We start from the raw sequence: 13,759 nt of genomic DNA, 5'->3' as shown, positions 1-13,759 counted from the left end.
TTTAATGTTGTGCTTTTTAGAATCATCTGAAATGTCAGTGCTGTGTGATAGAACAACTGACACTGGAGAAAACAACAGGTCCTGGTTTCAGACATGACGACATCAGCAGACACATGTTCAGTCTCACTTTGTACAGTGCTGCTCTGACTGGCTGTCTGCAGTCCAGGTCTGGTTCTGGGTCTTTGTCCACACTGGGGACAGGAGGGGTCTCCTGAAGACCCAGACTGGTCCCAGTATGAGGTGAAGCACTGTCTGCAGAACCAGTGTCCACAGCTGGTAGAGACTGGATCCTTCAGGACGTCCTGACACAGAGCACAGCAGGACAGCTGCTCCTCCACAGAGACACCACTCCTCTTCCTCCCTCTGTGAAGACATGTCTTCATCACTAACATGTCACAGTCAAATATGTCTAATAACTGAATCATCTTCAGCTCAGTTTACAGTAGAAACTGTCTCTTACTGTGAGTCTGAGGGTCCAGGTTCAGGACTGAACTCTGGAGGATTAAAGTATTTGGACCGGTCACTCTTCATAGACAGACAGCTGGATCCTGGAGACTCTGCTCTCAGTCTGTGGTTCTGACCTCTGCAAACACAAACATGTTTTTATTCATATCACATGGATCACTGATCAATTCTCTGATGACAGAGTCATTGTGGGAACTCTCAGCTGACGTCCTGCAGTGACGTCACCATCCAGCACCGCACACTGTACTGAAGGATGGAAGCAACACAGCAGCATCCAGAAACAACACTGTTGTGTCAGTCAGTCATTAAATGTTTCCAGTCTCCAGCTGTTGATGACCTGTCTCACATCAGCTCTAAAGAAGCAGAGTGATACAAAGGTAAGATGAGAGGATCAGATGTCTGTGACCCCGACACTGCCACTGCCACAAATGAAGACAAAACAACATCCTGACTAAAACTAATGGCTGCTGATGTGTCTGCTCTTCTTCTCCATATTGATTCTTTCTCTGGAGTTCAGCTTCATTTCACACAAGGAGGCCTGTGTGTTTCTACATGACTGTGACAACAGCAAACACCACATCCTGCTGCAGGCTTCATCTGACCATCACACAACTTCACTGACAAACACACAGTTTGTCAGAGTTACATCACAGCACAGATATCAGTGATGGTAAAGACAGTCTTGTGTGTAATTAAAGGATCATTCTGCTGTTATTCTACATGATTGTTCTTGATAACAAACCCCATGAAAAGAGCCAAACCAACAGTGTGTGAGTTCGTCTCTCAACACTTTGTGACTTCCCTCCTCTGTCTGTGGCTCTCAGCTCTGAGCCCATTGGTTCCTTCTGAAGACTTAGGGCCTATTTTAACCATCTAGGCACATGGAGCCAGAGCATTTAGGACAGAGAGCTCTCTCCCATCCCCTCTAAAAGCCAGGTGCACCTGCACCTTGGTGGATTTCTCTGATAATGGTGGATTCAGCAGGTAGTAAGACAGAGCTCTTCTCTGCAGAGGAAACTGCTGGTGTGCAGAGTGAAAGTGTGCGAGCAGACGTCTACAGCTACAGCAGGATTCCACCAAACAGGCCCGGCTGAAAAATATTCACCTGAAACTGCAATGCATGTTTTTGTTCCCTCACTTTCATATTTTACAGCCTCAGGTGAAACTGAATGAAATGAGATAGAAATGAGTCGACACTGCTCCTGACCTCACCTCATTTTAACACCAACACACACTAGCAAAGACACTAGTGTTGTGCTTTGTGCTGGTGTAAGATTGTGGATCACAGACTGTAAAGTGGTTCATACTGATATTAACATTTCACCACATTTAGTTGCAAATAATGTTAAAACCAGATTTACAGCAATATTTGTGAACTTTGTCATATTTACTCTTCTTAAAGCTGTGGCTAAGATCATTCAGATACTTTCAAACCTGGACCCTATTTTCCATCATTTTGGGTCTAAATGGAGTCAGTCCAATATGATGCAAGAACACAATAAGAGGTAAAAGGCTGCAACTTAAGAAAACAAGGCAGTTGTCCAAATTAGTATGTCCACTGAAAGTTCCTGATTTGCCACTAACAGGTTCAGATTATTAATATATGTGTCTGACTATATTCTGGACAGGGTTCCTACTGAGACAGACATTTTTGTTAAAGGCAAGATCCTTTTTGTTTAACCAGAAACAGCCATTGCTCTATTCAAAGCCACATTCCAGACTCCATTGACAAAAACAGTACTTCTACCTCACAGAACATGGGAACTGTTGATTTACCGCTGCCTCCATCATTCAGTTTGTTGGTGCTATTGGGCGACTTTCAGTGGTGGAATAACATATTTCAAAACTGTACAGACAACAGAGCCAGTGCTAAAGTGCCAGAGGCCTTGCAGAGATGATACGTCCTCCCCAGGACGATGGTGCACATTGACCAGCCGGTCGTCTCAGAAGGTGTCCTGCAAGCTACTGAGATGTGCTGGTCTCATCCAGTCCTGCAAGTTGGTTCTCACATTTCATTTGAAGTTCTTGAATAAAAAATGCTCCTCCAGCTTTAATAGATGAGTTCTTTGATGCATCTGTCTATATCTGGATGTAACTATGGCAACTGTCAGTGTCAGCTTGTATGGTACATGGATTATAAATGAACTTATCTTTATCTTATTTTCTATCAATGTGAAATCTACTGTGGCGTCTGGAAGTATCCAAGGTGGTATTGCTGACAATGGTACTGTTGGACTGACGTTTCATTGATCTCATTTCAGTTCTGAAGCTTTCTGATTCATTGTCCACCCAAAGCTTTTTGTTTCCCTCTTCTCCTTTTCCCAGCCAGGTTTAATGTGTCTGGTGTTGGATGACCTGGACTATGACCCTGTAAACTGATCCAGTAATTCAGTGATATCTGTCATCTTCTCATTTCTAAAGGCACGTCTCCCATTTCCACCTGTAATGCTGTAGTTGGGGTTGTTTTAAATGCAACTGTGCATCATCTCAAAGCTTGACATTGTACATGATCTTATTTTTGAAAGATGTGTTTGCTGCTGATCCATAAACCACACAACCATGATCCCAAACTGATCTAATTAACCCTTTGTATATGGTCCCCAAAGCAGGTCTGTCTGCCCCCATTCACCTCCAACTAAACACCTCATTATATTTACTACTTTCTAACATTTGTCCACTAATTTCTGAAGATGTACAGTCCATGTCATTTTCTCATCAAACCATTTCCCTAAAAACTTTTCACTCTCTCCAAATCCTGAGGATATCATTTTAGTCTCACTTCACTGTCAATTATTTTCCTTGTACAGAACATTGTCTTACTGAGGATAATGCTGGATTGAGCTTTTATTTTGGTACTTCCTCTGATCAGCAGTGTGAATTAGCATATTAGCTAAATATTAAGTTTCACCAATGTTTAGCTTTTACATTAAAATTTAGATTTAATATCAACATTACATTATTTTTATGTGAATATGACAAAGTTCACAAATATTGATCTGGTTTAAGAAAACACAAGTTGACTAAATATGATGAAATGTTGTTATTTCAGTATGAACCACTTTACAATCAGCGGCCCATATTACATAGAGCCTGAAATCTGTATAAACAGCTGACAAATATCTAGTTTGATGTTAAAGAGGCTCAGTCATTTCCTCCAACAGCTGCTCACTGTAGTTTGGATCAAACTAACTGTGGAGAGTGAAGCTCTGACATGTGAAGCTCATCATTCAGGCTGTAAAATGATCCTGCAAAGTGTGGTCAACTCTGTTAGATCCCAGCTCATCCAGGTTCACCAACACACTGCTCTCTTCTTCTGTGGCTGCTTCTCTGCTCCACCACGGCCCTTTAATTACTGACATCTTTACATCTCTGTCATGTTCATCAGCTGCAGCAAAAATATGCACAAGAAAAAAGTCAAACTCTTCTTTGTTGGGATCATTTCACAAGAAACCAGCTCCTCAGCAGTCACTGTTAATACACTGATATGTCAGAGGAACCAGGGGAAGTTATTTTCTGCGACACTACGGCAGCTGTTACAGGAAGTGACATCACTGCAGGAGCTCAACACACTAAACACTGTTACAGAGACAGTTTGGAGGTTCACAGGTTTGTAGCAGGTCTCTTACTGTGAGTCTGAGGGTCCAGGTTCAGGACTGAAGACTGGAGGTTCACGATCACTCATCTTCAGGAGTTCAGTCAGTCTGAGAGGGAAACCAGTAACACTGACTGTGAGCTCACACACACAAGAGTCAGGACAAACAAGCTGTTCAAGACACACACACACACACACACACACACACACACAGGTTTTCCTCTCAGTGTCTCTGTGTGGACAGAAGTTCACTGTGACTCTTCTTCTCTCCACAGTCCACAGGGACAAACTGACTCAGAGACTTTGACAGTAAAATAATAATAATGTTGTGTTAACACTCACCTGCCTCAGCCTTCAGTTTCCCTCCTTCTGCTCCGTCCACTTCAAATGGAGTCTGAGCTCACTGAACACTTTCACTTTCAGCTGCTCCTCCCCTCTGCAGTTACAGGAAGTAACATTACTCTGTGTGTGTGTGTCTGTGTGTGTGTGTCTGTGTGTGTGTGTTTGACATGTTCCACCATCATTTATTAAAAACAGACTCGACCTTGTTCACCTTTATATAAAAATCAAGTCTCACTATTTCAACAGAATCCTCTTGATTTCCATTCATCTAATATAATTTAACATAACAGGTGGCTCTTTAAAGACAGACAGCTGGGTTCAGGAGAGTCTGGTCTCTGCTGCTGGATCCTGAAACAAACACACAGCTGATAAATGTGCATGTTGGATACAAACTGATAGAGAATATGTTGAATTTTTGAATAAACACAACAACTAACTTTTAGTGTGAAGTGTCTTTCTGACAGTTTTAAATTCTTACCTTCCATCAACAGATTGTCTGAAATTACGAGGAGGAGGCACTGATTGGTTGCTCTTCATGGTCACACAACTAGGTTTGGGTCCAGGTCCAGGTCCAGGTCCAGGTCCAGGTCCAGGTCCAGGTCCAGCTGCAGCAGAATCTGTGTGTTGCTGCTCTAGGGTTGAACACAACACACACAGAGCTCTGAGAGTGAATAATGATGGAGCAGTGATCTGAGTCATGGACAGTGAGAGATCCTCATCAAAGTATTTTAGCAGTACAACACCTCCTCAGAGAGACATCACAGGTCCAGAGAAGTCCAGAGTTACTTATACACAATGTGCTTTGTTGCATCAGTGTTTTAGAATAATGCAACAAAAATCAGCATATTTTGATACTGGCAACTTGACAAAGATCCAATCAGGTCACAATCCAATCTGAAGTGCTGGGACTCCACAGAAAAACAGTTTGCAGTGCTGATGAACTTGGAATACCTCAGCTGTCTGTCAGGACCATTGACTAAAACAAAATGCCCTTCAGATCCAAATTCATTTGACAGTAAACAGTAAAGTCTACAATAACAGCAACTGTATTAAAAAATATCTAGTTTCAAGACCTTTGCTGATAGAACTGGTATTTTATTCATTTGTGTGATGCCCTTGTGTATTAGTGAAGATTAATTCCCTGTGGACCCGCCCCTTCTCTTTGGGACTTCTTTCAGTTCTTTAGTAAAACTTGCTGCCAGCAATTTGGTGAAAAGAGAGTAACCTCTCTGTGTTTTAAACTCTGAGTCAGAGTGTTTTTGTGTCATTCAGGACAATTTTAAATAAGATAATGAGAGAGATCCTCTGTGAACACAGAGCCTGGGCAATCCAGCCACTAATATGACTTCTCAGTGTAGTTCCACACCTTAACCACGGGAGGGCAGTGAAACATGATCAGTTTCACATCTTCATCTCATCTCTTCCTCATCTCCTTTTCAAACTCCTCGAATACCTTTTCTCACCTTTCTCCTCCTTTACTCCTCCTCTGGGTTTTTCCTCTACCGACTTTATTTTTAGATTTCTCGACATTGTTCTCCTACACTCTCCTACCTACCTTTTGCCATCGACTTCAATCCAATCAAACTTCTTTTTACAGCCAGTGGCCTGAAGGTCATTAGATAGAATGCAGGTTTAAGGCTCCTCACTATTGGCTTCACTTCTCAGACCCGGAGTCTATGTCCATTTTTATATACAGTCGATGGTAAAAAATCAAGCCTGTAGGTCGTCTGTCAGCAGGTTATTATGACCCATACTTAGGTTTTCTTGCTAAGCGACATCTAGTGGTCGTAGTAATTCATAGAGCGACAAAGTCCACGTCAGGAGGAGGTTGGGGTGGATGGATGAATATGACACAGGAGAGCGGTGTTCGATTCACATAGTTCCAGTGGACCTGCCAGTGTAGGGGCCCTATTTCAGGAGACACATCAATGGGTCATATCAGAGGGCTGGAAAAAATGACCTGTATAGTTGTTCAGGCTGGACTGAAGACACTTACTAATGCTATTCAGAATTGTTTTAACACATCAGTTCAGTAAAGTATGAAGCTTTGCATGCTGAAGGACAAGTTGTCAACATCCCAACAACCAGAGTGAGATGTAAAATAGTTACAAACACATGAGGCCACTAGGGGGAGCCCCCCGACTGTTTTCTGAAAGCATTTGACCAAACTCACAAACAACAATATTCAAACGGGGAACAATCATGTGATCAAATTCCTCACATTCCTCATAAACCCCACAACCTTATTTATGCTTATCATTACACATAATCAATGAACAGGGAGATCTGATTTACTGAAGAGGAACACACTGTCAGATGTGTGTTAAACAAACCTTTCCATGATGGAAGAAACCAGCAGTACATTGATGACAGGCAGCAGACTGAAGAGAGAGACATTTTAACGCAGCTTTACATGATTAGACATCCACACTGTAATGTTTTCCTCTGCTGCAGAACACATCAGAACAACACAAGTCATTACAGCCATCTCCTGCATCACACTGTCATTATTCAAATCTACTCATCTGGACTTCAGCAGTTTTTACAACCAGCTGTTCTTCCTCTGCTCACACAGAAACTCATCTCTTCCTCTCAAATGAAGACTTTACAGGCTGATTGAAACAACAGTTAGGGTAACTGATTCCAACATGAAATAAATTGGAAATCCTCAAGATCAGTTTGAAAATTCTTAAAAATAATAGAAAATCATTTTTCTCTGGTGAAAATAATTCAAAGCAAAGCAATAGTTCCAGTTTACCAAAGTCTTCCTCATGAATGTGCGTCTCTCTGCAGCTCACCTCAGCACTGAACACGTCTGTGCAGAAAAGCAGCTTCATGCTGGGAACCCAGCTGCTGACACACCTCCATCACTTCACTGTCCCAGAATCCAGTCTGAGTGGTTGGATGCTGCTGCAAAGTACTCAGAATTTGTGCCGTAATAATGAATAATGTGGGGTCATATCGTGACAACAGGTTTTCCATCATACTCTCATACTTTGGCCTGTTTGACTGTGAAACAGGTTTTCAGTTACGTTCTGTGTGGTATTAAAAAGTCTTTCATTAAACACAGAAACCCTGTGGCATCACATTACATCACATTTGATCCTTTTGTCCGAGGCCACTCATCAATGCGTTCGGACCACATCTCAAACTGTGAATGTGTCCCTTTAAAACAAGTGACAGAAACTAAATCGACAGGCAACAGGTCAAAGTGGAGGAAGGCAAACTAAAGCAGGTTTTACAAAGGCACCTGGCAGCTGAAAGACAGAGAGGCCAGACTACGTCTACACAGAGCAGCGAGACACAAGTGATCACTATAAACCTGTGAGAAAAACACCAAGGCAGGAATTACAGCTTTTTTCCGATTGCTTCAGATGTGACATGTAACTGATCTGTAGAACGTGTGTGTCAACCAAGCAGTTGGCTTCAGTGTTGACTGTGTCTCATAGAAATCACTCATTACAACAAAGCCTTATTCTGTGACTGCTGGATTTAGTTAACATGGATCAATTAAAATACCACTAGGAGGCTCATTTTAGCACCAAAGGCCTTGTAATGCACACAATATACTAACCATCAGCCACTGTGAGCAACAAAGAACAATTAGTCAACAATAATCATGAACCAACAATAATCACTTCTGTTCTGATGACTGAGCCTCTTACAGAAGTTTTATATATCATTGGAAAACACACAATTTATCTGTCCACATAGGGAAGACTGTAGTCAGATACATGTTTTATTCAATCCAACAGGAAACAAGAGGCTCAGACAGCTTCTCTTTACAGTACATTCAATAACCAACCAATAGCTCAACTTATTGAATATATCTGGCTTTATAAACAGACCCCAAGAGGAATATTTCCTCAGGAGTTGGAGGGCAGTGGGGCAGATGGGAGCGTCTCATCATGTAAGATGAAAACATAGAAAAGATTTTTCTACAAAGTGTAATTCTCATTTCTTCCAATGTATAAATGTATTTTCATTATTTATGACATTGAGGCTTAAATCAATTTTACATTATTAGTTTGACAGAGCTGGATGTAGACAGACAGCTACAGACAAACAGACAGACGGACACACACAGACAGCTAAGTAAGTGTTGTCATGGGATAGTAGTCAGGTTGTGAGGCCAGGCACCCACAAGGGGGCGCTGTGATCTGCAAAGGATATCTTATGAGTTAGAGAATAAGAATGCTGCCAGCTCTGGGTGTTCTGTATGTGTATGGTGAGACACTTTAGATTGTGTTTGTTATAAGCCAGATGCCTGTTGTGCTGAAGTGCCGTCCTGCAATAAAGACAGACAGTATCAGTTATCTTGCGAAGTCACGTGAGTGACGTGTCAGTAGGAGCCAAGATGGCGGCAGCGTGACGCGAGTGACGTCGTCGCTAGAGCCAAGATGGCGGCTGGCCGTGGAGTGTGAACGGCATGAACAACGAGAACAAAGGGAGGGACCCTTGAGCTTTACGTGTATGACGCGATCACACCCTAGGGCCTGAATGTGAGTGAGATGTAGAGTCCACAAGAGATCGTCACCACAGTTAATAATCACCCCAATATCACTGCACAATAACGGAGCCAGAGAACCGGAGTTCGTCTGGTCGGAACCAGTATGTGCTCGGCCGAGTTGAAGACTGTGACCTGGGCTTGAAGAAGTTGTGGAAAAAGGTCAAATGTTTGCAGATTGCTCCCTTTTAGCAGCCGAGCCGTGGAGAGAGCTGAAGTAGCTCTCTACTGTAACTGGTGCCCGGGAATAAGCAGCTGCTTTTATCACCTGAGTGATGTCGCCGGGGATCCCTGCTTAGAGTGCCTGGCCTCGACCAATGCCAATGCTGAGTTCACATTCAAACTCTGATTCACACCTAGGTGTGAATCGTGGGGCGGTCGTGGCTCTGTTGTTCAAACGGTCGACTTACTCTGGCTCAGGCTAATGGAGGGACATGTAGGCCTCTCTATTGTTCTCTTCAGGATTCATGGCTTGAGATTCCAACACTTACTTACTAGATCTATAAACATCTGTCACATCTGTTTTGTTCATATCTATGAGGTTCTGTCTTATCTGTTTCATTTATTTCTACGACCTTCTGTCTGATCTGTTTCATTTATGGAAATGAAGTTCTGTCTTATCTGTTTCATCTGTATCTAAGAATGTCTGTCTGATCTGTTTCATCTATACCTATGAAACTCTGATCTGTTTCATCTTTATCTATGAACTTATGATTTGTTTCATGTATATCTATGAGCATCTGTCTGATCTGTTTCATGTATATCTATGAGAATATGTCTGATCTGTGTCATCTATATATATATATATATATATCATCTATATCTACTAACGTCTTGTCTTTTTTATTTATAACTGGGAAAGTTTGTCTGATCTGCTTCATCTATGTCTATGGCCATCTTCTCCATTTTATCTATATGTATGAACACCTGTCTGATCTGTTTCATCTATTTATACAAAAATCTATCTGAGCTGAACATCTGTCTGGTCTGTCTCATCTACTTCTACAATCTTCTGTCTGACCTGTTTCGTAGATCTGATCTATTTAATCTATATCTTTGAACGTTCACTAATCCACACATGTTGGCTCCTGGCTGACTGCTCCCACTGTGACAGTAACCACTGTCTTCTTCTCTGTCCACATCTTTCTTTTACCAACCTGCTCCTCAGTCACTCACTTCCTTTTTCATACCCTTGTTTCCTATTCCCTTCCTCCTGTCTCTTAACTGCTTCTGTTACCACACCCTTCCTCCACTCTTCTCTGTTGGACCTCTACTTCATGTTTCATCTCTTCACATCCTGATACACAACGCTACACTCACCTCCATGGCAGCAACTCTTTGGTGGGACACCTTCCATACTCATGATCATCCCACACCTCACACTGCTCCTCTTTCCTTTACACACTTTGGCTACATGTCCAAATCCCTGGCATCTGAAACACCTCATTGATTTGGTATAATTTCTCTCACCTGATACCTTATGAATCCAAACCAGGTCTGTTGGGATTTCTTTTGTCTCAGTCTCTGTTTCCCTTTCCTCCACTTCTTGTGATTCTTATAGCACTTCTAACCAAACTCTTCAGACTCTTCAGATTCTTCTTTCATAGTACCAGCGAGTGGCCCTCCAACCATCACTCCCTTACCACCCAGTTTCACTTTATATTTCTCTTATCACTGTCCCCCTCTTGCTTCTACATCCGGCCTCTTCCCACTCACTCTCCTTCCTGATTTACCCGAGTTACCGTAGAAAGAGGAAGTTATTCAGCGGTATGTTAGTGTTGTTATAATGTTGTGTAATGACTGAGTCAGCGGTGCAGCAGTGAAGTCTGGACGGACTTTAAACATGTCCGCCATGTTGTGTCCATGTTGACAGTGGAGCAGAGGTTAAAAGTTCAGAGGCAGCAACAGCTGGTGTTTACATCCCTCACCGCAGGCTGGCCAATCAGCTCCGACTCAAAGAGAGAGAGAGGTGGAGCAAGGCAGGAAAACACAAACGCCCCACAGAGAGAGAGAGTCAGGTTTCTCTCTGAGTCAACATGGCGGCGCAGCTTCTTCTCTCCGTCTGAAGGTAACATGAGCACCTTCTTTAACACCTGTAATGACCTGAGCCACAGCAGAAGCTGCAGTAGAGCTCTCTGTGGTGATATTTCATCTTATTCTAATGCTGCTGAGTCAGAGCTGTAAGTGTAAAGTCAGGACGGGCTTTAAACATGGCCGCCGGTGTTTACAGCAGAGGCGGAGGAGTCAGAGTCAGACGCAGTCAGCTGCTTCCTGTTTTTGTCTCTGAGTTGGGATTTTTATACATTTATTGTGTTTATTTTGTTAAAACATATTTGGTATTTTTATTGAAGCGATGCCGAATTGTGTCTCTCTTGTTAGTTTGCTTTTGGTTGTTGGTTTGTTGTGGTTCCTTTATGCAGGAGCAGACAGGCAGGAAACTGCCAGGGCCCCTGGACTAAAAGAGGCCCCTGGTGGTTTTAGATTTATTGGGAAGTTTACTTATTGACAAATGTAGCTGCACCAATCTTCTGAAATGTAATTAAAGCCCTTCATAGGAAGATGTGTTGATAACGATTGGGAACTTGCAGACCCATAAAAGGTCAAGATTATTTTTTAATAATAAATTATTTTTTAATTTTCAGTGTCGGTGAAATGAGTGAATGTTGTGTAATTTGAGCTTAGAGGTGAAATAAATTCAGTCCCAGTTGTTGTGTGTGAAATAATCAGCTGCAGCTTGTTTGATGAAGTCATTTCCTGCAGAGACGCTGCACATTCAGAGACTGTCAGATAAACTCAGTGTGTGTGTGTGTGTGTGTGTGTGTGTGTGTGTGTGAGAGAGAGAGAGAGAGAGAGAGAGAGAGAGAGAGAGAGAGAGAGAGAGAGAGACTTCACTGCTGCTTCATGACTCCATCTAGTGGACTGATGGTAGAAGTACAGCAGCTTCCTCTTCCTCACACTGCTGACTGAATACAGCTGACACTGATATGAACCAGAGAAGAAGAGTCAGTCAGTGGAGGAGCAGCTGACATCTTTACAGGAGAAATGATGTAAAGTTCAGTTGATGTGCAGATGAATGATTTGTGTTTGTCTTCACATGAATGTAGAAAATGTGATGTGGATGTGAACTCAGCAGCATGGCTCAGTGTGAGGACAGAGAGGAGGGAGCCCCTCCCTCTAAAATCACTCTGTGTGGGGGCCATGAGAGCCAGACCAGAGCTCAGAGGTGAGATGAGGATCTCTAACTGTCTACGACTCTTCTCCATGTCAGAGCTCAGCACTCACATCACTGCTCCATCATTATTCATACTTAAAGCTGTTTGTGTGCTGTGTTGAAGCCCAGAGCAGCAGCAGCAGGACACACCAGACTGTGCTGGACCTGGACTTAGACCTGGACCTGGACTTAGGCGTGGACCTGCACCTGAGCCCAGCTGTGTGTCAATGAATAGTGACAGGTCAAATGAACGCTTCGTTGATTTTAAAAGAAGACAGTCCTCTGCTGCAATGAGGTATGCTGTTACTAACATTAACTAACATTAACTTCATTAACATTAACAGTGGTTGATGTGTGTATTCATTTTATAATACCCAAAAAAGAATGTGGGTCTGTTGGATGTTTTTTCTGTCTGGTGATGAATTCTAATGCCAGGTTTGAAGTGACAAGCTAAGAGCTGTCCACTTGTGGTCAGATCAACTAAAACAGGTTTTAATGCCAGCTCTGAACAGGGTCTAATGGTCCATGACTCAGTGGTCACTCCACCATCATTACGCACCATTATGCATTATGCATATTTTATTTACAGTGCTCGCCATTTCATGTTGCATTTCAACTCAAGCTAAGTGACCTAAAGAAAACCTCAAGGCAGTTCAAACTCACAAGTAGACTGCTTCACCCAGAACCACAACACAGCAGGTTGTCCCACACAGCAATGCTAACGCCAAGGAATCAGCCAGCATTCTTGGTTTCCTTTCTCAGCACATTTCCACGCAGCATTCCCTAAGGCAGGGGTCGGCAAGTAAATGTGGCTCCCGGACAGTTTTTTCTAACCCATTACATGGCGGCCAGAACAAAATCAAAGGCTAATTTAAGAAACTGATTGATACAAATGCAACTCAAAGGAACTTTATTACTGTTCACACGTGGCTCTATGGCCCACAGTCACATATTAGACATTTGACTGATTTATTTAACTGGTGTTATTTTTTCACCAGTTTTAGCTGAAACTAACTCATGACCATGTGTTTACTGTACTCTGCTTCTGATATATTATTGCAAACCCAAACAAACCCCGGACAGTAAGAGAGGCAATGTCACAAAGCAATGTTGAATCATAGTAAAGTGAACATATGTAGAAAATGGTGAAACATGGTGTAATGTGTAACAGAAACATGTAAGAGACAAGTGGTGAGTAAAAGAGTTCTCACATTTATCAGCTGTGTGTTTGTTTCAGGATCCAGCAGCAGAGACCAGACTCTCCTGAACCCAGCTGTCTGTCTTTAAAGAGCAACCTGTCGAAGGATGTTATCACTGACTTTAAAGGAGGACGTCCATCAGCTGATCAGATGTAAGATGTAACAGGACAATAAGACACAGGTTACTGTAGAAAAGAATCAGTTTGTACAACAGGTTGTTGAACAATGTCTGAAATCAAAGTGTCTCTGTCTGTTATGAACGTCCACACTGGAATGTAGAGGTAAAACTCCAGCTGTCATAGAGAAGGAGGAGACATGGTGTAGGTTAAATATGGAGTCTGTCCTGGAGGAATCATAGTGTTGACCTCAGTTGTTCACATGAAAAGTGACAGAAATAGTTTGTGTGAAGAATGAAAAAAGAGCTTGAGAGTGTTCAAACCCCG

General features: G+C 42.4%; 2 protein-coding genes across 5 annotated transcripts in view; one reads left to right on the top strand and one right to left on the bottom strand.

Annotated features, from left to right (window-relative positions):
- LOC139611998 (NACHT, LRR and PYD domains-containing protein 12-like) overlaps nucleotides 1-13,759 on the bottom strand; it is a 133,565-nt gene that overhangs the window by 18,218 nt on the left and 101,588 nt on the right. Inside the window, exons 1-6 of one of the 4 annotated variants that reach the window (XM_071467119.1) lie at nucleotides 10,377-10,971; nucleotides 4,878-5,031; nucleotides 4,400-4,747; nucleotides 4,092-4,166; nucleotides 461-583; nucleotides 128-363 (exon numbers count right to left, since the gene is read on the bottom strand). In XM_071467119.1, coding sequence (XP_071323220.1) covers nucleotides 128-363; nucleotides 461-583; nucleotides 4,092-4,147 — 415 coding nt within the window. In that variant the 5' untranslated portion in view covers nucleotides 4,148-4,166; nucleotides 4,400-4,747; nucleotides 4,878-5,031; nucleotides 10,377-10,971. Of the gene's footprint in view, nucleotides 1-127; nucleotides 364-460; nucleotides 584-4,091; nucleotides 4,167-4,399; nucleotides 4,748-4,877; nucleotides 5,032-10,376; nucleotides 10,972-13,759 lie in introns of those variants that run through there. The other 3 variants (XM_071467118.1, XM_071467116.1, XM_071467111.1) reach the window with 3 other exon arrangements.
- LOC139612002 (protein NLRC3-like) overlaps nucleotides 1-13,759 on the top strand; it is a 99,054-nt gene that overhangs the window by 76,868 nt on the left and 8,427 nt on the right. The window contains exons 3-4 of the mRNA XM_071467123.1: nucleotides 12,242-12,412; nucleotides 13,355-13,468. Coding sequence (XP_071323224.1) covers nucleotides 12,345-12,412; nucleotides 13,355-13,468 — 182 coding nt within the window. The 5' untranslated portion in view covers nucleotides 12,242-12,344. The remainder of the gene's footprint in view (nucleotides 1-12,241; nucleotides 12,413-13,354; nucleotides 13,469-13,759) is intronic.

This window comes from Trachinotus anak, unplaced genomic scaffold (genome assembly GCF_046630095.1).
Source record: "Trachinotus anak isolate AG129_WGS33_773 ecotype Australia unplaced genomic scaffold, CSIRO_AGI_Tana_v1 ptg000029l, whole genome shotgun sequence".
NCBI classification, from domain to species: Eukaryota; Metazoa; Chordata; class Actinopteri; order Carangiformes; family Carangidae; genus Trachinotus; species Trachinotus anak.
Note: the sequence above shows the minus strand (reverse complement) of the source record. Positions and strands in the feature narration are given on the sequence as shown.